Here is a 25,984-nt window from a genome sequence, read left to right as displayed (position 1 = left end):
GTGGTCCCGTAAACCCCCGTAAGCATGCCGATTAAATGGGAAAGGGAGCTCGGTAATAGGGTTCTTTCTAGAGCAGCGCCTTCGGGTGGTTGGCGGGCTATACGCGGGGCTGATTTGAATAATGTGTGGCGGGAACTAATTTTCAAAATGATTGCGTGTCGGAATGGTCGTGTATATACACAGTGAGCGAGCGCGATTTCTTCTTCTTGGCTGTGCGCCGTCGGTCCAACGTTCAGCACACGGAAGCAGGTTGTTTGCGGCATTCGCGTGGCTGTATCGCCACACCCGCCTGCTTGGTTGGAGACACGACTATTATGTACTAGCTCGCGGTTTTCCTGGCGGCGGTTACATTTACGGACGCTAGCGAAGCCGGACATTGGGCCGCTTGGTTTTGGCTTGTTTTTACGAGCGCGAGTGTTAGGAAACGTTGTGGTTTGTGTGTGCTGTATTACCTTTGAGAGTCGCTGGAGCGCGCTTTGAAAGTGCATGCCGCAAAAGCAAAACATCCGCAGTGGTTTGTCCGAACGAGCGAGTAATCGTTTAAAAGCGAGGGTCAATAAGTTATACCGCTGTCACTATCGGCATATTTCTTGATCCAAACTGTGGTAGAAAAAAAAAAAAGCAAGACCTGCTTTTGCTGACAACGAGCCAAGAGACTTGTTGCGGAAACGCGTCGAGATGAGCGAGTCCTGTCAAAAGCAGTCTCATTCGTGGGGGTCAAGGAAAGAAATCAAAAGGGGCCTGTGCAAACAACGAACATTTTTGTTATATTTTTCCCAACGAAGCTCTTTAAGGTTACGTCTTTGTGCATGCGCCCCACACATTGAAGCACCTTGGTAAAACGCGTATACCTTCCGTTTTTTTTATTATTATTATTTTTTTTTTATATAACAAAACTTTGATAAGGACTTTGCGGCGCGCGCCTCTTGTAAAGTGATCTGCACATGGACACATTAATTTGAGAATTTTATCCTTGTGAGCCATCGTCGGCACTCGAGAAAAAGGACAGACCTCCCCCCATAAAGCCGATGAAGGACCCGATCGCTATATGAGTTCACAGTGGGTTTCGATAAAACGGTCGCAGCATGGGTGCATGCTGAGTGTATCAATCTTCTTGTAATACTCGATACTACCGTAAAATACCGAGAATCCGCCCATTCCACAATAAACGCCCACCTCTCAATGTTGTAACCTGCAGAGAAAAAAAAAAAAAACACGAGGCATATCTTTACACGTTGTTGACACGATGAGGAGCGCTCTTCCGATACCCCAGTTTTACCCGATGCAAATTTTTGAGTGCATCTCGTTCAGGATTTTACGGTGCGTTACCACGCGGTGCTCGTATACGTGCAATGTATTTCGCGCTGGGACAACTCTGGTCCCGGGGGCAACCTGCCACGCCGTCGGTTTTCGCAGGACGCGGAGCTGTGGGTGAAGTTCCTCGTCCCTGTCTTGTTCTCCCGTGTATTACGACGACCTAAATTGCAGCTTTCGTTCTGTCGTTGTCTCCAGAAGGTGACCCGGGCGTAATCTACGAGTTCCATTTTCGAGTCGCCTGAGAACTGGTTTGGGTTAGTTGCGTCAACACGATCTCTCGTGCCGAAGCCAACCCGCTCGGATTGCGTGTACCGAGCCAACTTTCAACGCTCTTTTTCTTGTCCTTCCTAACGCTCTCGCTATAGTCTCTTCCACCGAGTCCCTTCCCGTCGGATACAGGTATAAATAAAAAAAAAAAAAAAACACGCGGCCACTTTTTGGTTGGTTTTGTTCACTCATTTGGTGAGCTGCATGCCGGATTTGGCGGAGTAAAGGATCTTTATTATTACCTCTCTCTCTCAGCGAGATGAGGCGCTTCGTGTCGCACCACGTGCACGTGTCATCATTGCACCATGCTGGTGGTAATAAAAAAAAATGAAATGGTGCTCAATGTATGCTGCAGGAAATGCGCTCAGCAGCAACTAGATGTTCTCACTTCTGCTGCGAGCGCTATACAAAAGCGTGTTCCGGGCAAGGCTTGTGCAGTGCGACCATAGTTCAGGGCAGCATGTTCGTGCTTGTATACCTTCGGTTTCGTTCGCTCATAAAGTGGAACAACCTGGTACAGTTTCCTAGAACAGAACGAAACGTGACGTACTACACACCGATGTTGGACCATATGGTTGTGGACGCATGTGGTGCGAGAGGGCCGGCGTTCGAACATCACGCAGCACGTGCGCAACGTCAATCCGCGCAAACAACGATCTGTTTGGCCGGCAGCTGCGTGCGCCTTGTTTTCCCCGGTTCCTGGTGGCCGCGGGCGTGCTCCGAATGGGCCCACGTGTGCCGGGATCTCCTTTCGCTAATGAGGGGCGCGTCCCGAGCACGACTCGCGCCCCCCTCTGTGGGTATGCGAAACATGCTCCGCGTGGCACGCTTTTGGCGCGGGCTAGCCGCTTCCTCGTCATAGCGATCGCGACTCCTCCGGAGGGACCTTGACTCCTCAGGTGGAGCATAGGTGCTCCGTTCAACCGTAAGCTGACAGGGCGGTGGGAACTAAGCGCTCACCGGTCCAATCAACCGGCTCCCATTTTGTCACGCGACCACGTTCTCTCTGCGCCTGGGTATGGGCGGGGAGTGACCACGTGGCCAAAGGTACGACTGGTCTAACGAGCGTGTAGCTTCCACCGCACTGCGAGCTTGTAGGGACCGGGTCTGTCTCGCCCGTGATTTCTGCGAAGGGCAGGGCATCACCTCGGGACGAAATTACCGGCACGACGAAAGATTGCGCCAGGTGGGTTCCGGGACGCCGATTTCGCGGTTGACGGCGAACGGTAAATGCAATTTAGCTCGGTTTGCGTAATATTTTTTAACGCGTGGGCGGCGCTTGCTCGGAACGAGAAATATACCCTCCAGCCCGCGTATCGGTCTCTTTGGGCGACGGCCGTTGCGACATCTTCAGCAGACAGCCCTTGCGACGTCTACTAGAAGACAGCGTTGCTGCTGAGCGGGCGAACTGGTTGTTATTCGACATGCCGAAACTCGACACGGAAGCACAAACAGGAGAACGAACACAAAACACTAAGGAGTCTGGTTTTGGAAGCTTCCACATCGGCTCCGAAGAAGTACGAGATCCGTACGATGAAGCACCTGGAACATCTACGATAACTTGGCAAAAAAACGAACGCTGTCTGCTGCCGTCCGGGCCAATCGGAGCGACGCAGCGAGGCACGTGACAGCTCTCTGCAGGAGGAGTGCACTCCGACGACACGTACGGTGTCCGGTGCCTCACTCCAGTGCTCCGATTGGCTCGCAGTGGTCGTAGGCTTTCGCCGTCTGATCAGGTCGTGGTGCTCCGTTGGTTTCGCCGGTGTGATAGCATACCCTCAAAGACAACGAGCGTCGTGACGATGCACTTTTGGAGCGGCTTGATTCGATCGTTCCATCTTCCACTCCTAACACGATTTTTTTTTTTTTTTTTTTTTTCCCGCACTAGAACGAGAAGGAAACCGAATGCAAGAGCGGCAAGAGTGCCTTTTTCACTCTGCTCCGATTTATGGTCGGTACTGCACGTATGTTTGCGGCTGCTGCTCTCTGCTCTCGATCGGAGGCTCGCGCGTGCCGCGGCTGTCTGCCTTCGAGGAGCCGCGCAGCTGCTGCAGCTCTTCGCGTCGACTTCTCGAGCCGTGCTTCATTCCCGTTCTTCCTCCTTTCTTTTCGTTTGTTTGGCCGCGTGTGTCCCATTCTTGTGCCCGTCCCAGTCGGTTGTGGGGCGTGACTTGCGCGTTCTTCTTTTTCAACGCCGTTCGTGATGCAGTTGATGTTTCGCGCGGTTCGCCTTGCGGGGCGCGAGGACACTTTCGAACGCCGACGTGCGGGGAAGATGAATGCTGGGCCGCCAAGGTGGCGAAAACCGCGGCGACGGACGGGAGCGCGGAGTAGCGCGAGATGCTTCGGGAAACGGACTTCCGAGAATCGAAGGACTTCCGAATCGAATGCATAGTACACTGCGCGATGGGAGGCACTCACTTGATCGAATGACGTTTTAGCGAACGCCCACGTTTCATCGAACGACACTTTAGCGAATAGTCGGACGCCGCGAAGCGGCGTTTTCGGGTGGGCCAAGTGAGTTCATATTTTTGTAATGAGTTGCCGTAGACTGTCGCCGCGAAGCGGCGTAAAGCGCAGCGCGACGGATGGGTTAACGCGCGCCCCCGTTATTCGCTAAAACGACCATTCGCTCAAATGTCGCCGTTCGCTAAAATGTCATTCGCTCTTCTGATATGGACCCCTGCGCGATACACCCGAACGACCGGTCTCCTGTTTGTGCGAAGCCTAAACCGGCGACTCATTACAAAAATATGAACCCATTTGGCCCACCCGAAAGCGCCTCTTGGCGGCGTCCGACTATTTGCTAAAGTGTCATTCGGTGAAACGTGGGCGCTCGCTAAAACGTCATTCGATCAAGTGAGTGCCTCCCTAAAATTGTGAAACTATACTCTATTTCACCTTATAATGTATCATAGGAAAAACCTATAAGCGCGAGCTCCTTGCTCCAGAGCCGATCTTTATGATCTCGCGCTTCTAGCCTGCACTGAGGTAGAACATAAGGTGAAACGGAGTATGGGGCGTTTTCACATAACGTCAACCCGCCATCTTGTTGTTGGGGTGAGTGAGTAAAAAAACGTTTTATCTATCTAAAGCAGCTAGAGCCGGCTGTAGTGAGTAAAAAAATATATATATTGTATTTATCAGAAACAGGACGTGAAACTTAAAAGCTTTTCTGCACGCCTGATTTGAAGGTGTTCTGCGAGTCTTCGGAATATTCGCTTTCAGCTCGTAACAACAAAATGGTGGACGAAATCGCGACACCAATGACGAAAAAAAGGCACGCATACGACAACACTGGCACTGAACGAACTAGCCCAGTCGAAGGTCGTGGTAAAATATGGTACCGGTCAATACTCTGTCGAAGTAAAATGTAACGAAATTTGCCGATGTTGGGGCTCGCGCTAACAGTGCCGCGCAATGCACACCCACTACAGCGCGTCCGCGTAGATTTTTTTCTATTATTATTTATTTCCGAGCAAACGAACTTATGCTAAACAACGTGTCCATAAACCCGAATACTTTTTTTTTTTTTTCGATCGGATGGAATTTGCTCATAATGTGGCTCTGAATCACTGGTGTTGTTCCGGTTGATTGGGAAAGGGTGTTCCACTCCGCGTCCGTATTGTTTGTCGTCGGCGGCGACCCGCAGGCGACAATGGGATGTCGATAGGTGAATCAGCGGCGCTGTGCATCATCCCCTCGTGGAACTTCGCGGGCTCTCGTGCGCCATCCTTCACCCGTCTCTTCCTCTTTTGTGGCGCAAGAAGTCTGGAGAAGACGCATCACGTTCGAGCGCCACTTCGATGTGCGTCCATCAGCGCTGTAGTTACCTGCGTTCCTGCACGCTTGTAGCATTCTAAGGATAACGTAACGTAGTTTTCTATTCGACTTAGCGTCTCGTTTCGCAATGTTCCTCGTTGTTCGGTGCCTGTCTTGGGTAGGTCAGTTACCGTCAGTACCTCCTTCGAATGCGCTTCTTCTCACTGGGCGCCTTCGCACTGTGGAGGAGAGTCCACGCGGAGTGGACAACGCGTGTCCCTCCCGCTTCGTTGCGGCGCGCATAAAAGGGGGAAAAATCATAAAACAAATTCAGAGGGGAGAAAAAAGGAACATGGTGAATGTTCGTGTAAAAACCCTAGCTTGTAGTCAAGTTTTCAATGTATACATGCGGCTGTGGTGCAAGAATGCATGTTAGAACGTGATGTCTTGGCAAACTGTGTGCGTCATTATAACTGCGTACTTTTTTTTTTTTTTTTTTTTTTTTAGATTTGTGGAATTATATTTTAGTATAACGAGTGGATTCTTAACTAGGTATAGCTGGGACGTGCTATAGGTTTAATTACGTAGGTTTCCAAGTATTTGAGGGCACAGTCGATAAATTGTTTCTTTAAAACTGAATGAGCTCGGGTAGTGGACAAATAGATGAATACTTTAATTTTTATTAATGAAAACGTGCGACCCACATACTGATTTTGTGTAATTTGATCCAGTATGTTTATTTGCAAAATGCCATCGGTTTACAAATTTAACTGGCAAACTTTCTTTTAATTAAATAAAGAATTGCACAGTTTGATTTCGCCACATAATTTTGCAAAATATTCACTTTGGTGCCCAAAACCATTCTATTATATTATTTTAGTAGGAAGCTAAACTGTCCTTCATCGGTCAACCTAAGTTTCGAAAGCAGCGGCTGCAGCAAAACAAAGAGGAGGGCCCTTGTCTCAACACTCTTGTTCAGCACATCTAAATACGTTGAGTGTTTTTGAGATTAAAGATGTCTCCTCTACTGTGAATGATTGGTTGCACAGGGAGTATTTGGAGCATGCAGTTCTTACAAAGCCCCTGAAAAGAAAAAAAAAATTAAGCAATCTGGCGGGGACCGAGCGTGTCAAAAATTATTCTTACGCGAAAAAAAGAAAAATAGTTCAGACCAATATTGATTGTGCGAGACGCGATTTCGTCGGCAGTCACCTCCTTTCCACCGTTTTCTCGGCATTTCGGGCGCTTGGAGAAGAGGTGGATGGGCTTCTCCTTCAGTACCAAGATGATAATTCCGGGATGACCCGTGACGTCATAAACTTTTCGCGCAGAATTAAAAGAAAGAAAAAATCGTCATTTAAATTTTTTTGCTTATTTGTTTTTTTTAATTCGCGTGTCACATTTAGATTTTTTTTTTTTTTTCTTTTTAGGAGCTTTTTAACAGAGTATTTCCAGTAGAACGAGTAAAACCAAAATATAACTGCTTGTGCACCCGAAGCCATTTTTGCTGCTCCAAAAGGTGTTCTGAAATGACTTGAGTTCTCACTCTATTTTGTCAGGCATCTTTTTATTATTTGCTTTCAGCACATAATAATATTAGGATATATACTAAGGCATGTTCTTATTATTAATTGCAATATTTCCTTAATACTTGCACCTTTTCTTTAAAACACTGCCTTTAAGGGGGGACACTACCCAGAAAAAACAATTTCTGCAAAAAAAAGTTGATTTTGAAAAATGTCATATTTACATCCACCAACATCTAGAGAGTATTGCCAGAAAGTTTCATTAGTTTACACTGCATAGTTAATTTTTTATAAATTATTTTCGGTCCACTGATGCTAAAGAAAAGGTAGAGGTTGGAGCACTTTGAACGCATTTTTCTCCATTCCACTTTTTGGCATAAATTTCACTTTAGGAAAACTATCGTTTTGTTATTACGCAACTTGGATTCATTTTTATGAGTGTTTCTGGGGCGAAATATTAAGGGGAAGATAACTATGAGCTTGTATTTTTTATTTTTGTCATTTTTCATGCTCAAGGACTAAAAGTTCGGACAAAGGATGGAAATCTAAAAAACTGTATTTGTGTTTATGTGGCTTTTTTGTCATGAAAGATGGTATAACATAGAAATATAGCTCCATAGTTATCTGCTCTGAACTGTCCTAATGCAATGTAACACATGAAAACACCAAATTTATAAGTAATTTCAAAACGATAGTTTTCCTAAGCAGACACGCCCACTTTCGTCTTTGAACATTTGCAATTTTTTTTGTACTTCTCCCAGGTTAACAGAAATTGGCAGAAATGTTATCAACATCAACAGAAACAAGCACTATAAATATAATTTAAATCAGACGAGTGGTTCAAAAATTTGCTTTTTTGGGTAGTGTCTCCCCTTAATTGCAAAAAAAAAAAAAAAAGATTTTAAGTTACAGTTTTAGTAAGTGGTTTTATCAGCTTTTAAATATCCTGAAGGACAGTGATTTCTCTACAACCCCCCCCGTTTTTCTGAAGGCAGTGTTTTAAAATTCACGACTCCTATATTCTCAATGCCCCCCCATCCCCCCAACCCTTCCTGAAAATGTGGGCACCCCTCCTAATTTAAATTCCTGGGGAAACCCCTGCCAAAGTATGCTGCCAGAAAGTTGCACTTCTGCAACTAAAGTGTTTTTTCTTGAATAAATTATTTCCAATATGCCAGCACCATCTAATGTGCAGCTTGCTCTGTACTTTAAAACTCATTTATCTGTTTTACTTTCGGCATTAAATCTCGATTCAGGAAACCTAAAATTCGATAATAAATTGATGTGTGGAGCCAGTTTTTAAAATGTTTAGGGGTTAAAAGCGCTAAAAACGACGGACGAGTAGGAGAGACACACACCACAGACCGCTCTGTGGTGTGTGTCTCTCCTACTCGTCCGTCGAGCGCTCTGTGGTGTGTGTCTCTCCTACTCGTCCGTCGGTTTTAGCGCTTTTAACCCCTAAACATGTTCAACCAACTAGCCCAAATCCAAACCCTTCTCCAGATTTTAAAAGTTCTGTACAGAAATTTTGTAAAAAAAAATATGGTTGTGTACTTAGTTTCTACATTTTCATTTACTTTTATGAAAAGCTGCAATACCTTCAACCTAATGCATGCAAAAAACATTTTTTTTTTTTTACATTTCTGTTCTTTATTAGAAAAGTTACAATTTCTTTAATTTCTTTCCATGGCCGCATGACACAGGTGTTAAACTAAATGTTTCACCAAAAGAACTGACCATTATCATTAGCTTTTCTAAACAATAGTTTTCCTCAGGGAGTGCAGTGTTTATTTCATGTTCTTTTATGTAACTCTTTGAAGAATAAACTTCTAAACTTAAAAAAATCTTTGCATGTTATACTTTTTCCCAGCTATGAATATGCCCTGCTAATTTGAGACAAATAAGTGTAACGGTTAAAGTTCACCTTCCCGGGTAGTGCCCTTGGCTTTTGGGGTCTGAGTAGTCCCCAAGTAGTGAAGCACATCTTGAATAGACAGTGTATCTGCTCAACATATAAATTATTTCTTGCATCGAGGTATAGAGAAGCATTTTGGAATTTTCTAGTTCCCTCTACCGCTTGTTGCCATTTTTGTTTTTCAAATGCTTATCATAAATTTCTTTTTCTGCTTGCAGCCCATCGAGGTGACGATGAGGTGGACAGGGCCCTGGTGAGCTGCAGACTTTTTTCTATGGTGTTGGTCACTTCTGTGAAAACTTTAACATGCTTGTAAAGGCATTGTTAGAAGTGGTTTTTTAAGCAAAATTAGTCATCATAGTAGAGCCATTATGATTTTGAAGCTAACTACAGCTTTATTTAGGTCATTACTCGCCTTAAAAGGACTGCTCACACAGAGCAGTTTTAAGCAAGTGCTGTTTCGTAGAACAGTTCAGGGTATGTTTTCTTAGCTCTTTGTGGTCCGTTTTTTTTTTGCTTACATCCCTGCTTTTGTGAATTTGTTCAGTTACATTGTGTGTATGCAAAGTTCCTGCAAATTCGAGAGAATGGAAAAAAAATCCTAGCATTGAGGAAACCTTAGTGAGCCTGTAAATCTGAGAATTGTTACAGAATTTGGTGAAAATATTGCCAGGGTGGAGAAAATTTGTCTTTGTTACTTCAGCATAGATCTGCTTTAACACACTTGCACCAAAGGCCTGTAATGCACTTTTTGCACATGCCGTGACTGCTATGGGTGATTCTGGAGTATTGCTGAAGTCTCGAAATGTGAACAGAAATTTTGTTGAGTCTGAAAGGAAAGGAAATGATTGCTGTTAATAGCTTTTGACAACTGTTTCACCAAGTTGGTGGAAAAACCTGGTAAATTCAAGGAATTAGGAAAAATGCAGTCATTTGCAGTTACCTTAGTATTTAGCAATTGTCTAATCAGGCCTTTTCACATAGCCTTTTCAAGCTCATCTGTTTATCCATTTGTGGATCAGGCATGCCCATTACAATGAGAGGTTTCTCTTTTTTCCCCCCTTCACGTCTCTGTGAAGCATTCCGAAGTCAATGACTCGGAAGTGGTGAGTATCTGGTAGATGGTGCTCGTGCGCCACCAGGGCTGGTGCATGCCCCGTCTGCATGGCGCTACTGCAGGGGCACGGGGCAGCTAATCGATTCCTTCTGCACTTTACCTGGTTTCTTCCTGTGGCTTGTTTTCACGTCCTTGCTTCTCCTATGTCTCATGCACAGTTTAAGCATACTGTAATGACACAAGTCATATGTAGCCTGAGATATGGTGTTATTGCTACTCTGACTAAAGCATCTGTAGCACAGAAAACATTATAATCAACAAGGGAAGTCTTTTTGAAGCAAAAGTTTGGTCGAAATAGGCACTTCATTCTTTTGTTGGGAGCCTCTGGTCAATTTGCCTTTCCTATCGCAGCCTTTGCTCAGACTGTGGCTGTGGGATGCTCTTCTTGGTTGAACTAACTCTTAAAGTGTCCCATTGTGCTTGTTCACTTAATGTTTGATGTTCTCATTACTGTTGCACTGGCATGGATGCCGTGCATTAGAGGAGATGGTATGTTTCCTGTTGTGCCCTGCTATTTTCCAATAGCTTTAATTTACTCATTTGGTCAACTGACTGGGAATAGTGCTAGAAATAGATCTGCAGGCGGAGTGTCTAGATGATGGGAGGGGCTTCTCTGCGGTTACCTTTTGCATGTTACATTTTCAAGGCACAGTGCAAACATCTAGAGTGAGATGACTCGTAACATAAGGAGGCCATAAGCAATGCCCACAAAAAGTAAGGTGCCTTAATCTGTACACTTCCATCGCAAGGTGGTAGTATCGGGCACATTTTATAGCATGTGCTTCTTTTAAGGACACATTCAAAGGAAAAATCTTTTTTTTTTTTCATCAACCTAAGTGGAAAAAGAATGCCATAAAACAAATTTACAACGAAAAAAAAATTTTAGCTATATTTACGGCACGAAACGAATTTGTAGTCTGTGCCCGCTGGAGCCGCGGCTGGTCACAAGGTAGACCTGTTCACCATGGTGCTGTGCCACCGCCGCCACAAAGCCCCGTTGCATGCTGAACGTAGTGCGCTGCCGGTTCAGTGCGTTCCTCCACTCCGCCGCCGGACACTCTGGCACTGCTGTCAGTTTCTGACCGGCACACAGGCAGTGGCGTCACTAGGGTCAGCGGTACCCGGGGCGGCAGCCCGCCGCGACGCCCCCCCGAGCGCTGCACCCAAGGTGGTCCGCCCCCCCCCCCCCTTCCCCCCCCCCCCCTTGTGACGCCACTGCGCACAGGTCTATCACGTGGTGCTTGCACTTTCTTAGGAGGTTCCTTTGGGCTCTAAAAGTTACTTATCAGCCTTTGTTTTCTGATGCACTTCAAGCGAAGGTGAAGAAGTAACACTTCACAGCACACGAAAACAGTGCACTATAAAAATTACACACACATGCACACAGAAAAAACTCTCATGCAGCGCTGTTATGGTGTGTTGTTTTTGTGCATTGTGAAGTGTTAGCAGGGTTCACTAACTCGTCCAAGCTGAAGTATTGAATAAGTAACGTTTAGAGACAGGAGGAAGCTTCCGGAAGAGCGCAAGCACCACACGCTAAATAGCAACCATTCAGGGGATTAATAGCGGCCACTTTTCCACTCCCCCCCCCCCCCCCCCCCCCCCCCCCCCCTCGAGGGCACCAACTACAAAATCGTTTCGCACCGTAAATATAGCTCTAAAAGGGGGGGGGGGGGGGGGGGGGCTTTTCGTGTTCATTGTAAATTCGTTCTATGACCTCCTTTTCCCATCCAGGCTGTGTAAAAATTTTTCTTTTCCTTTGCTGGTGTTCTTTAGGGCAATAATGCTTAGGAGCTCGTGCAAAAAAAAAAAAAAAAAGAAAATGGCGTTTGCATCAGTGTTGGTGTCGGCGGGACGAAAAAATCCCATAATACTACGCGCGCAGCCACATGTGATGTCATACGTGGCTTTGACGTCATGACCCATGAGAATGAGTACAGGTTTAATGAAAAGGCTTCGCAAATGGGACACAATAACGCTATCGAATACCACTCTTAAAGGCAAAGCTTAAAGGGGTCATGAAACGCTTTTCCAGCTTTTTCCTGTTTAGCTTTCCTCCTCAACTCATAAATCGCACATTACACCAAAAAGTTCAAGAAGACAAAAAGAGGGGAGGCCCCTCCTGCTCGGAATCTGGTTTATGTACCCGGACAGAGCCATTGTCCCCGTAGAAGATTAGCCCGTCGCTCAAAATTCAGACAAAAGTTGCTTTCCCCAACCCGTTCACCCCGGAGCTGACAGTGCTGTGGAAGCTAGGTGCTCGCTGGGCCAGCCACACTTGCCACATGATCACGCTCCTCCGCGCATACCCACGCGCAGAGATTGAGGGCAGGTGATAAAGGGAGGCGGCTGATTGGTTCGCCAAGCGCGTAGCTTCCACCACAATGTCAGCTTAGGGGTGAAGGGACTAAGTGAGGTCCGGTTCTGTGTGACGTCAGTTTGGACCCGATGACGCGCTTTTGGGACCGCGGATGTATCACAGTGAAAAGGCAGAGAGGTTACGAAGGAGAGGAGGTACGAAATAGTCCGCTGTGTTTTCGAATTTTCGCACAGAAAGTCAGGCTTTTGTCTGTCTACCTTTCTTTCTTTTGGCCCACTGAACGATGTACTATTAGTAAAATCCCAATCGAAAATGATTTATCCCAACCCAAAATCCGTTTCATGGGCCCTTTAAGCATCCCCCAAGTTTTAGAGCACAGCTCTTAGGTGCCCGTTTCCGGCTTGAGTGCCTTAGGCGGTGCCGTTGGCGTAACCACGCATTGCATTATGGGACTCTTCCCATAATGACGTCACACGTGACGTCCGTCACGTATGACGTCACAAGGGTTATCCCTATAACCCTCAGAAAAGTAACATCACGACGTTACCCTCGTGACACCATTTTAGGAAACACGTGACATATGACATCACATGTGACATTACATGACATGTGACGCTAAATATGGCGGAAAAATATTCCTGTTAAATTTAACCTTGTGACGTCACGTGTGACGTTGCACATGACGTCACAAGGAAAAAATTTTCTTGCTAAATTTAGTGGGGAAGGAAGAGGGGCATACCCTTTCCTCTGTACCCTCCCGTCCTCTTCAAGAGCTGCGTTCTAATTCAGCGTTACAGAAAATTGAAAACGTCTTTCATTGTTTTGGGGGGCTCTTTAGCACATGAATGATAGTCTCCTAACTCACACTCTTGGCTTTGGTGGGTCATTTAAGTGTAATTTATATACCACTATAATTTAGCATTTTTCTTGTGATAGTATGTTGTCATCATCGGGTACTACAAAGAATGCCACCACCCTAATAAAACACCAAGGTGCCCAGCTGAACTTTTCTAATGATTAATTTCTCGGGCTGAGCACATACTGTTTCATTCATTGTTTGTGCACACACTTTTTTTTAATGAATTTGTAAGAAAGCCACCAGTCTGGATACCTTAATGCTAATCACTAGTTGACATTTCTAGAGTGCAATCAGGTTACTGTGTTGTACTTGAATACCTTGTGAGCCTTGTTCACAGGGAGGAAAATTCATTGGCATATGCTGTATTTTCTTGTACAGAAACCATACTTTCAAAGTCTCTTCCTTTATAATAATTATTATTATATATTGAACTAGGGTTCTTCATTGCACCTCTAGACATTTCCGAGTCGTGACTCGTATGCCAGAGAATGCGGTGTGCATCAAATGGGTAAATGAATGCACGAGTCGTGACGTCGTTCATCGGCTTAGCTTGTGGTTCGAGCTTTAGATATAACTGCGTGTAAGTGCCAGTGGTCATGTCGAAAATGAACCCTCTGATCAAGCCTGGCACTTTGTGCAGGGTCTTGGCAAGGCATCCAAGAGGGCGAGCAGTGCTCCTCCGAACCGACGGGCGGTGCTGTCGGCGTCCAAAGCCACCCCCCTGACCAGTGCCATGCCCTCCAGTGAGCCAGCCCTTCCTTCCTTGACATTGCTCGGTGTTGTTCGGCATCGTCCCTACCATGCTTGTTGTGTCAAGGATACTATATCATAAGTAGAACCCCGTGTCTATGATTTTTTTTTTACAACGGTTTTGTGCTTTTTGGGTCGAGCACAAAACGTGTTTGTTAGGGGTTATGTTGAAGGCAAATAGGACTTGAGCATGAAATTCCCCAGCCTCTAGAAAACATGCCCGTATCCCGAATGTGTCCCAGTACCGATAAGAGAATGAAACAAATTAAGGGGTGGGGTTCCTTCCGTAGAAAAAAGCAGCCTCGCAGACAGTGTGGGCAGTGTCCTCGGTCAACACTGGATAAAGCTGTAAATGAAGGTTTCTCCCGAGAAGGCTCCGGGGGGTTAATTTCGAGGTTTCTCAGCATTTACCGAAAACACGGAACCCTAATCGCGAGTAATTTCTGCGGGTTTTTTGGTATAGATTATCGGGTATGAAGTCTGAACCATTGCTTTTAATCTGGACCTATTCTCTCGTACACCACGTGAAAGTCACGCTCACGCAAGATTTAAAAATCCTTTGTCTTCATAGACCTTTTGAAATAGAAATTTGAAGCTCGGGAACTGAGGTAGGCGCCAGTGCTATTTTGTCAGGTAGTGACAAGAATAGACAATGGATGTGTAATTTTAGCCATTAAATCTGTTATCATTCGCATCCAAATATTTCTGGCTAATGCTGAGCTGAGGGGCGTTACATTTGGATAATGCTTAAAAATGTTATTGGAAGATAACTTCTGCGCTGCGCGCTGGCAATAATTAATTTTTGTATGTATTGACTCTTGAAAATTAGGTTTACTCTGTTTAGTACAATCACAATTTTAGACCATTCGTGCCTGAAGCTCAGGAACATAGTTATCATTACTCCATACTTTCTTTTTGTTTTATTCTATTCACCATTTTTAACAGCTCGCTGCATACGCTCGCAATATGGCTATGCTAACTTGAGGCTACTGTGCATTAACATAGCTAGCATAAACATGACATAACCACTTTTTTGCATTTTACTTGTGTAGGGTGGTGACAGAGGCCAGATACGACTCGGGTTTGTATCCCGGCCATGCGTATTCCACCTCCCCAGTAGGTTTAATGACAGCCACTGAGTTATGGGAGAAAAATAACGACATACTGGCTATTGCTTAATATGTCATAATCTGAAGTACCATACTTACTTTAATCTAATGCATGCCTGTTTTGAGAAAAATATTCCTATAAACTGCCTGTCAGTTAGAATTAAATATGGAATCGGAATGAGACTAATGTCGTGCTAATAGCAGCGGCACAATAAAAACTGGATTTGCATTAGAACCGGGTAGATAAGTTAATAGACAATGATTCGTTGCCAAAATTTGTTTCGATATTAAAGCTTGCATTTAAAACATGCTTTCTATATGCCATTTGTGCTTTCTGTCTTCATACCATCTTAGCTGTTGCAGTGTCTTTGTTCTTTCCTTTGTGTTCTTGCTAATTTACTTCCTTTCAAGCTGTTTGGTGTATGTAATCTTTTGTAATAAAACAAAACTCTGTTTATTTTGTCAAGCTCTGGCACGCAAGCACAGCTTGAAAGGTACCTCTGCAGTAAAACCGAGCCTTTCAGGTATCTAACCTTTTCCTAACATTTTTTGTTCTTTCTCCATCGGCAAACATTTATGTTTGATCAAAACTAGGCTTGTCTGGCTTTGCCCTGCTTCTTCTAACGACTGATCAATTTAATCTGTGTGTAGACTAATGCATTCATTGTTTTTGATGTCTGTAAGTATGTGTGCATGTGATTTTAATCTAGCAGCTGTTTAATTAGAATTGTCACACATTTGTTGTTTGGGGCTTGTGTTCCTTCAGCAGAAGTTGCTCCACTTGACTGGAGTGTTTTTAACGAGGTTTGCTTTTCTCAAAAGTTTGTGACGACTGGTCACCAGCTTTTGGAGAGAGAGAGAAAAAAAATAGCAGTCTTTTGTTAGGAATGGAAATAGATTCACCAGTTGTCCTTTGATTAATTTGTGGATGAATAAAAATAAGTTCACTTTACGAGACATTATTAAAAATTTACTTAACCATGAAACGAAAAATAATTTTAACATTTTATGGGAAGAATACTTGTGAAATGTTCTATCGTTTGTTTTTCGTGGGTTCTGTGGAAAGCTTTGCGTGGTAACATGGTTACAAAATGTAGCATGGCTAAGATCCATACTGTAGGCCATTGGTAGCTGTGCTTTGATTAGGTGAGGTGTGGCCTATGTTACTTTTGCACCATGAAACTCATTCTTCTGGGGGTAGCACACTACCAGGTAGTTTGAGTCATTCTTTTGTGGGATTGTTTTCAACAGCAAATGCAGGTGCGGCCGATGTGGAGATGTTTGTCCGGATGTTTGAAGACGTGCCACGTGTGCAGGTAGCCTTTTGTTTTTAGATGTCATCGTTTGCCGGTTTCTCGGATTTTATTCTATTGACATAGTATGAGCCATTTTACCAAAAAGTAAACATTTCTTCCTAAAAAAACTGGTGTTTGCCTTTTTTCTGTTAAAAAAAGTTGTCCTTAGGGGGCGTAAAAGGGTGCGGTCACCCCCTTAATTCTGCCCACGATGTCCAGGTCGCAAGTATGAACATGTTTACATAACATGTTTACATTGTATGAACATGTTTACAAGTATAAACATGTTTACATTTACACTTAAATCACAATAAAAAATGTAAAAGAAAAATGGTTTATTTTTTATTATGGCAGATACATTTTTTTATTTATATTCTACTACTGATTTTCTTTATTTGGGGTTGTTAATGTCACTTAAATCACAATAAAAAAAATGAATGTTTTTATTATTATGGCAGATACATTTTTTTATCTATACTACTGATTTTCCGGGTCCATATTACATGAGCGAATGATGTTTTAGTGAACAGCGACATTTGAGCGAATCGACGCTTTAGCGAATAACGGGGGCGCGCGTTAACCCATCCGCCGTGCAGCGCTTTCGTCGCTTCGCGGCGACAGTCTGCGGTGGCTCATTACAAAAATGTGAACCCATTTGGCCCACCCGAAAACGCCGCTTCACGGCGTCCGACTATTCGCTAAAGTGTCATTCGGCGAAACGTGGGCATTCGCTAAAACGTCATTCTATCAAGTGAGTACCTCCCTGATTTTCCATATTTGGGGTCTGCCTATTCAGTGTTGTTACTTGTAAACATAAATATTTCAAAAACAATGTAACTGTTTTTGTTTTTTTTAAATGTAGTGTGAATAAGTGATTACTTCCTCATCTGTGTGTTTGTATGCAGCAAAACAAACTAGCTTCTGCTATTACATTGTCTTGGGTTAAAATTTTTTGTGTATTCTTTCACATTGTGGGGTTGCTTCTTTTGACAGGTGTACTCTGCAAAGGAGCTAGAACAAGAGCTTACAAAGCTCAGGCAGGTACTCTCTGAGTCCAGCACCGACTGGGAACGGAGAGTTGACGGGGTAAGTGTGTGTTAGTTTACTGTGAGCTTGGAATGGTCTATGGCACCTCGAGGTTTTTTCGTTCGGTTTGACATCTTGGTTAAAAGGCCCCTGAAAAGAAAGAAAAAAAATTTTTTCAAACGATCTGGTTTGGACACACAAATAAAAAAATTATTTTAAACAAAAAAATAAATAAATAATTTTTTTTAGATTAATATTGACGGCGCGAGACGCGATTTAATTGGTAGTCACCTCCCTTCCACTTCTTTTCTCTCTTAGCATTTCAATATATATATATATATTTTTTTTTTTTTTGCTTAAAATGTATTTTTTGACATTTGTACGTCCCAACCAGGCTTTTTTGGAAAAAAACTTATCTTTCTTCCTTCTGCCACAAAATCTGACCCAGTTTTGCAGCACTGTGGAATTTGTAACAAAGCTGACCCAAGTTGTTGAAGGTTTCTATCTCCAGCCATTGGTCTAATTCTCAAGCGTTGGGGATTGACAAAGTGGCCCATGACACGTCTCGTATGCCTTGCTTTTTTGTTACAAAGGGAGAACGGGAAAAAGAGTACTTTGCTGACACAAAAAGGGGGTGATTGACAAGAGGGAAATTGAAAGTGCCTGTTATTTCATCATAGAGGTCTGTTAGAGGAACCACAGATATGCTGAATTCCGTCGTAGTAAAATTAAAATGCTGCCAATGCATTTTGTGACTCAGAATATAGTGTGCTTATCTTTAAGTTGAATACATTTCTAAAAAATAGGGTTCTTGATACATATAAAGCTGTTTTTTGCAATAACATTGTTTACTGCAGTGGATGGATGCCATGGTAAAAGTGTATCAATGTCATGATTAGTGAACTCTGTCACAGAAGTTCACTTTAAATTTTTAATTGTAACTGGTGCATCCCGATTCGAGATTTATAGCCTATCATCAAGAAATTTTGCTGCAGTTTGATTTCAAAGAAAAGAAATACATAAGTACCGTAAAATACCGCAAAAGCGCCCACTTCGTTCAAGTGCCCACTGTTAGCACTTCCCCAAACTTGTGAATTCTGCAAACTATACGTTAAGCGCCTGATTTGACCGGACGAGCACCCATGTCTAGATTAACCCAGTTTTCAGTGAAAGTAGGCTGGGTGCTCCCCCGGTATTTTACGCTAGGTACCATAATTTCCCAAGGTGTGCCTCACCCCCCAAAAGATAGCCCACCCACTATTTTTGGCGCAATTTGCTATTTCTTTAAAAAACACCGAAAAATAGCCCTATTCTAGTGATTGCAGGGCCCTGACCAATGGGGACCTCGGCAAAAAACAGCGTTACTTAACCACACCGGGAGATAAGCGAACATTGCTGACTGAAAAGGACAGTCGCCTTTGGTCCATTGCCCCTTCCTGCTACCGCAAGTTTCCAGGGTCACAAAATCTAAAACTAGCATCTTTCCAACTTTTTTTTTTATTGCACGCTCAAAGTTAGCCCACCCCTTGTTTTCATAAGATTTGCTATCAGTTTTAGGTGGGCCATCTCGGGACATTACGGTAGTCGGAAACATAGGCTCTCACGGCATGTGGTACCAAAACCTCGAGTCAAAAGAATGCAGACACCCAGTCCCGGTATACCATATACATCTCTGCGTTGCGTAGCAGTCCGGTCCGAGCTTGGTAAAGTCTGCTGATGGCTGCACATTATTAATGCATTATGGTGGACAAGTTTATCACCTCTCTTGAAAACATATTTCTAAAGTTGCATTTATCAGTATAAGTGTTTCATTCCATTAAAGGGCACATGCAAAGGAAAAAAATTTTTTTTTAAAACAGCTTAGATGGAGAAAGGATGTCGTAAAACGATTTTATAACGAAGGAAAAAGCGTGTTCACGCACCGGGACGCGTGAATGCGCTGCCGATTCTCAACTTCGTCGTGCCTTGTCACGGCTATCGCTGTGGCTGTACTTTGGATTAACACAGGACTGCTCAATTTTTTCTCTCATTTCTTATCTAATTTATAAAAAATTTTCACATCTATTAAGTCCTTGTGCTAAGCACAAACATAACCTAAATTTTTTCTATCTACCGGAGTGGTTTTCAAGAAAACTAACTTTATCACAAATGTTTCTGCCCAACGTTTTTACAATACCCCCATAAAAAATATGGCAGAAGGTATGTCAGAATGTTTTACAAACAGCAAAGAGTGCATCAAAAAGTCTTAATTTTAGCATCATTCTAAACTAAGGTATTATGAGTAAATTGTTTTGCTGATAATTAGAAATGAATCATTAAAATAAAAAAGTTTGTAGTTCATTTTTTTTTTTTTTTTTTTTTTCAGAAATAGTAGTGTTGTTGCACTTTCTGATTTATGAGGTATTAAACCTTGAAAAAAGTATTCAGGTCCAAGTTCTGGATCTAAAGATACCGTAAGAAAAATTTGTTGTGACAAAAAAATTAACACTGAGAAAAATGGGAAAAGCTTTTTAAACAATGCTTACAATTAGCCTGGATAGAAATGTTTGAATCCATGTAACTATATTAATATGCACTTTCGGTGTGTAGTACTTAAAGTGCATGTTGTTTGTAACTTGCAATCTTTTTACAGCGGAGCTGTTAAGGGCTAGTTTCCTCAGGATCGTGTCCCCCGCAAAGAAATGGAGGCACCAAACTCTGGACACCTACCGCCATCTATGAGCGACGGCGGCAAGCCACGTATCTGGTTGCCGCTGTTGCTCATAGATGGCGGCAGCCTTTCCACTTTGGCTTGCTGACTTGCAGCCAGTCATTACTTTCCATTGTACCGCTCTGCTGGTCTTCCTTCTTCACTAAAGTGCAAAGGCTGAAAGTGTTCTTTTTTTCTTTTTAAATGACATTTAAAAAAAAAAAAAAACATTTTAATACAAAGTTTTTTTTTAGTGCTAACATATTAGTAGGCACATCAAACTGTTTGTTGCACATTCGGTTGCAGCTGCGGCATTTGCGAAGCCTCCTCATAGCCGGTGCAGCAGACTATGAGGAGTTGTTTGTCCACCTCAAGCTCCTAGAGCCATCCTTCCAGGCCTTGGTCAGGGATCTACGGTCACAAGTTGTCAGGGAGGCCTGCATCACAATAGCGTGGGTGGCTGCACTGTTCTCCTTTTTGTCTTCGAGGCTTATTTATGTTAATGGTGCTTGTGAAATCACTACTCTGGCAAACTAATTAGTTAGGTGAAGTAGAATTAGTAGGTAATTAGTTAAGTGAAGTAGGCAATTTTTGTACAAGTTATTTTTATGGTGTTCAATTGTCAGTAACGCAGACATGTGTGCTACTATGCCATATACAGTATTTATTTAAAAAAAAAAGTTTGTCTGTTTATGAACAGACCTATCTGTCTACTTTACCGCAGAACTCACGGCGACCAATCATTAAGACTTCCGAAAGGATCCGGCTAAGGAAAAAAAGGAAATAATGCTATGAATTTAAAAAAAAAACGAGTTTCACAAATCTTATTGCTGCTTTCCAACTTATGGTGCCTGTCATTCGCCGGGCCTCTTCCGTAAATTGCAATGATTAGTATTTCTTGAGCGTTGCAGAGAAAAGCACGTGCAGGCATTGCTCATAAAAGATTTACCTATTTTCGAGTAAATATGGTGTTTGGTAGAGTGGAAAAAATCAAGGTGGGCCTGACCCCAGACTTCTTCTTTTGCCATTTCTGGTATTATGGTATTTAAATTATCAACATTGCGACTAAAAAAGAATAGAGATGTTTCAGGTGTAGGTCATTTTTTTTCAATCCATAATACAAATAGAAATGCTTTCATTCATGATATGGTTTACATGTTTTTATTCCTCCAAGTAATAGTACTGCTTGGTACAAAAATGTAGCCTGTTGATGATCTTTGTTCTGCTCTTAGTTGCATCACATGAATGCGTATAACATCTAAAATTCTTCAAAACTTGTAAAAGCATCCTCAACCAAAAAAAAAGTGCAGTGTAATTCTAATTCACTATTCAGGTTTATTTTTGAAAATTGGGGGCTAATCTTACTACCAAGCAATTTGAAGCACTCAGGTATGGAACCTTACTTCCAAGGGTTAACGACCAATGGAATGTGAATATATATATAACCTTTGTTTTCACCTTAAATAACCTTAAAAGAAATCTTGGCCTCTCGTGGTGCTTAAACTAATTTCCCCTTCATTTGGTGAATTAAGATTGTCCTTTGTGCATTTAATATTTATTTATTTTACCAAACTAACACTTTAAATGCAAAAGGCTTATTATTGCTCTGAAAACCAAATTTTATTGCTTTGATAACCACAACAGTTACTTGCCACACTTCCATGAGCTGTGTGCAAAACTTCCTTTCTTTTTTTTAGGTGATTCCGAGCATAGCTTGGTGTGGTGCAGTCATTAGAGAGTTTTAGTAGATCCTTCCAATACCCCCGATTACGATACGATACATGGGCAGAATCGGCGGCTGAGTATCAGAGTCATCGGAAAGATCAACTAAAACTATTGTTGCTGTTGTAGTACTATAAAACTCTCAATATCATCCAAAGGTTTACGAGCCGTATATTTTTTTGTTTTTCTTTTCTAATGATAAGGTTTTATTTATAAACGCCAGTGAGCAATATTTTGGGATGTATCACGATATATCTGCCTTGTAACATATTTCTGCTCCGAGATCTACGAAGCATATAGACAATAAGTTGTTTGCAAAAATGAATCGTCGTTTTTATCATGCATTAGGGCTAGGGTTATTCAGCATAGTTATGCCGACACCTTGTGTCTGATAAATATCTGACATACACTGACAGTTTCTTTTTTATCTCTTCATTGCAGCTACTTATCGCAGCAGCTGGGCCAAAAGCTGGATCGCTTTTCGGAAGCAGTGCTTCCATCGCTTATTAACCTTATTCCAAACAGTGCCAAGATTATGTCCACGTCTGGTATCGTTACAGTCCGTTTCATTATAGAGGTAAGCATATACACCCTTTTTTTTCTTTTTTTTTTTTTCATTTTCTCGGGGTTATCTTTGACGTCACTCTACCGTAGAATACCGCGGATCCGCCCATTCCACATTAAGCGCCCATTATCAAATTTGTGAGATCTGAGAAAATATGCACGGTACATTTATGTGTAAAATTCATGACCGGACAAGCGCCCATCCCTCATTTTTTCGCGATTATCTCCAAAGTTCGAGTGGGTGCTCGCCCGGTATTTTACGGTAGTCACCAACAAGGCGAGAACGTCAAGAGGGGGCTTCAGTTGTCCCGTCTCCAGCGCAAACTTCCTACCTTCAACTGTGCTTCGGTGTCTCGCGCACCTCAAGTGCGTGTGCGTAGCCAAAGCATGGCAGAAGGCAGGGTGCGTGCTGGAGAGTGGGCGTTCGAAAGACACGCCCAGTCGTTCTCTCCTTGTCAAGTGACTATTATTTATTTTGTTTTTGATGAGTACTTGCATGATAGGGAAAAGCCAACGGCGTTTATCTGTGGACAAAGCAGGGAAAGGTTAGCGGGCCGCGTAGAGGAGGAGGGTAGCAAAGGACAAAGGCAAGAGGGAGACGACGTCACGGGGCAGAAGCCAATGCTCGCAAGATGCTGGGGCGAGTCTGAACTTGCAGGCGTGCGTAGCGCATAGTATGCCTTGGTTTGTGCTACAAAATGGAGTGTCAACCAAGTTACTAGCACTGGTCCAAGTAGGCAGCAAAAGAAGTAAAGGAAGATCCATTGGTGGATCCTTAGGGAGTGCGTTAGCATGACCCTTGGGGAACGCCACACACGTCCCCGTTTAAGAAACAGTAACATTGACCCCGTAATGAAGCCAAAAAGAGGCAGCAATAAATATAGGAAGCTAAAGAAAAAGCCAGAACAAAAAGGGGAAAGGGTCAGCGTTAGCATTTCCCAATAGGGGATTGTGTGTGACGTTTCCCAAGGCCCATGCTAACGCATTCCCTGAGGATCCACCAATGGATCTTCCTTTAACTTTCATTTCGGTACCCAACCGTGCGTCTCTCTTTGCCACTCAGCCTCCCACATTCTGCCGTTGTCACCCATTGTAGGCAATTCTTTTTATACGTTGAGGTGGAATCGTCAGATATCTGTATCTTTGACACATGGTATTTTTTCTTGGAAGCTAGCAAATTACTAGCAACTAAGGGTAACGAGCGAAGGCTTATGAGTAGGATTTCACGTTTTCGGAATTTATTTTTTGTGGCATTCGGAGGTTGTTTTACGGAAATTATTTTTTGCTGGAAGTTTGGTGTCTATCGGGAGTTTATTTTTGTTAGATTTCCAATTTTCTGAAATTTTGAGTTCTATTTTACTCTGTTCTTATTTTATTTAAATAAAAAAAAAAATGTGAACAAAATCTTAAGGCAAAATTCCTGAAAATATCACCTCTACCTCATTTAATATTTATGCATTTGGCATTGGCACCCTTGGGATTGCCAGTACTAGTTGTTGCACGACAAAGCTTGGAAAACAACACTGTTACTTCAATAAATGCCTGTGCTTAGAAATTGCCAAACTCCTGGATGCATAAAACCTGCAGCTGCCCTTGCCATCCTATGATATCTACAGCTTCAGATCTTTCACTTATATGAAAACATAACCTTTCCTCTAAGAAGCACAAATGGTATGGCGCTTGTCTGTGTCGTATGTGTGTCTTTTTTCGTCCTGTTCTGTTGGTACCATTTAACCTTTTAATTTGTATGGTTCAAACTTAAAACTAACAGTGGCTTTTGTCGTAGTCCAGAAGTGCATTTGGCCCATTGTACTGAGTGAACCCTGTCGAAACAATTGGCAAACTCCCTCTTGTCAATAATCCAAAATCAAAAAAAAGGACCGCATCTTCACGTGGGGAATGATGTTGATTGGAGCGAAGCTCTGGTGGTGCTTGTCTGCGTAGACGCTGAGCTGCAGCATGCCGAGCCTTTCGTTCGTTTTCATCCATGTCAGAAAGAGAATGTATGGTATGGAACGTGGTTATATGCGCATATGAGCATTTGACCGCAGCGCCCTCTCGTCTATAAACGTTGAACCAATGCATGCAAAGTTTAACGCGATTGTATACGCATTTGACCACAGCACCCTCTCCTGTATAGACGTTTTGCAGCTACATGCAACGTTTCATCCATGAAATCCCCAGCTCTTGAGTTACTACCACATCTCTGAGCCCCCTACTCATCCCGCAGTCGCGACCGAGTGGCTAAGGCAATGGTCTAGAAATCCATTGGAGTCTCCCCGCACAAGTTTAAATCCTGTCAACTGCGCAAACATTTTTTTTTTTTTTTTGCTTTACACGAGCACGTGAGCTGACGAGCACGAGCGCCACCAAGATCGATGTGAGCACGGACGCCGGACGGACAAGGCTAAGCCCTAAGGAGCTTCGCCCCTAAAAAAAAACTTTAAAAAGAGCTTAATTGTTTTTTTTTCTTGAGGACCACTAACCCTGTGCTCCGACAAAGTTTATTCATAAATTACCGTCTTCTTTGGCTTTTTATTTTGCCGTCAGACCTCGAAATTCAGTTTTTCGGATAAACCTGACTTGTCAAAAGTTTTACCAGCAAGTGTTTTTCGGAGTTTTCAGATTTATCCGAAAACACAGAACCTACTTATAAATGATACATGTTTAGGGTTCTGGCTTTAGCTAACATAGTGCTGTGTTGTCTCCTGAGTCCCCACCTACTGGAACCTCGGCTTGTGTGCTCTGTTCATCTCCTCATTCTCATTCTTCATTCTCATTTCAGCACACACATGCAAGCCGTTTAATACCGGTCATCACATTGAACTTAAGCTCCAAATCAAAGGAAATCAGAAAGTAAGTAATGTTGCACCCTCTACAGGGCCCTAAATAAATGGCAGTGCAACTTGTTTTTGTGTGTTAACTATACCTTTCTAGTTGGCCAACAATAGTTTTTTTCTGGTTTCCTGCATGTATAGTTTTTATCATTGCACTTTGGTCATTTCATGTCAAAAGATAAGTGGTAATTTTTTCATGCACTGAAAAGTCAATTTGGATAAAGAAGCCTCTAAACTCCAAGAAAAACATATTTTTGTGAAAAATAATTTTATTTTTACTGATCTTGTGCTCTAAATTGCAGAAATTTGCATAAAACTTGCATAGTTTAGAAAAACATTGTGAAAAAGTTTTTAGTCAACTTGAATTTGGTTGTTAGCTAGAATACTTTTTTTTGTTCTCATAGAACTACTAATTTAATTGCATGTGTAAAATTTTCAACGTCTCATTTTGTTGCATTTTATTAAATGACAAAATCTCCGATTTATGCAGAAACAGCCATATTGAGAGCCAAAAAAAGCAATGGGGGCAGCGGTGCCCAGAACTAGCCAAAAGTTTCATCCACCTCATCTGTTTAACATATAAAAAAAAATAAGAAAAGTACTTTTTGTTGTTGCTGAGAAATTATTTTTTAAAGATGAGCCTCTCCGACCATGCCTCCAGGTTGAAGCTTTCGGAGTTGAAAGGTTGGGAATCGGGATTCAGCTTGAATGGCTCCTTAAAACTTTCGGAGTTGAGCGCGCGTGCATGTGTCGCAGCTCGCTGCTTGGTACCTTGCTGCGTTGTCATTCGTTTCTCGCCTCTCTCTTTGCTTGTTTTCACTTCTTCCGCGCAACGTCCTTGCCATCCTTGCCCCCGCAAGTGTACCGCCTGCGCCGTTATCTGGTGTTGCACAGGGAAGCGTGCTTGCT

General features: G+C 42.9%; 1 protein-coding gene across 1 annotated transcript in view; it reads left to right on the top strand.

Moving 5' to 3' along the window:
• Nucleotides 1-25,984, top strand: part of LOC115317521 (CLIP-associating protein 1) — a 165,829-nt gene that overhangs the window by 108,500 nt on the left and 31,345 nt on the right. The window contains exons 10-18 of the mRNA XM_040210576.2: nucleotides 9,006-9,040; nucleotides 9,867-9,893; nucleotides 13,724-13,826; nucleotides 15,410-15,466; nucleotides 16,194-16,258; nucleotides 17,231-17,323; nucleotides 20,259-20,404; nucleotides 22,116-22,251; nucleotides 25,024-25,094. Coding sequence (XP_040066510.1) covers nucleotides 9,006-9,040; nucleotides 9,867-9,893; nucleotides 13,724-13,826; nucleotides 15,410-15,466; nucleotides 16,194-16,258; nucleotides 17,231-17,323; nucleotides 20,259-20,404; nucleotides 22,116-22,251; nucleotides 25,024-25,094 — 733 coding nt within the window. The remainder of the gene's footprint in view (nucleotides 1-9,005; nucleotides 9,041-9,866; nucleotides 9,894-13,723; nucleotides 13,827-15,409; nucleotides 15,467-16,193; nucleotides 16,259-17,230; nucleotides 17,324-20,258; nucleotides 20,405-22,115; nucleotides 22,252-25,023; nucleotides 25,095-25,984) is intronic.

Source organism: Ixodes scapularis, unplaced genomic scaffold (genome assembly GCF_016920785.2).
Source record: "Ixodes scapularis isolate PalLabHiFi unplaced genomic scaffold, ASM1692078v2 PGA_scaffold0__279_contigs__length_252992795, whole genome shotgun sequence".
In the NCBI taxonomy this organism is placed as follows: domain Eukaryota; kingdom Metazoa; phylum Arthropoda; class Arachnida; order Ixodida; family Ixodidae; genus Ixodes; species Ixodes scapularis.
The sequence above is the reverse complement of the archived record's forward strand: the minus strand, read 5'-3'. Positions and strand labels throughout refer to the sequence as shown.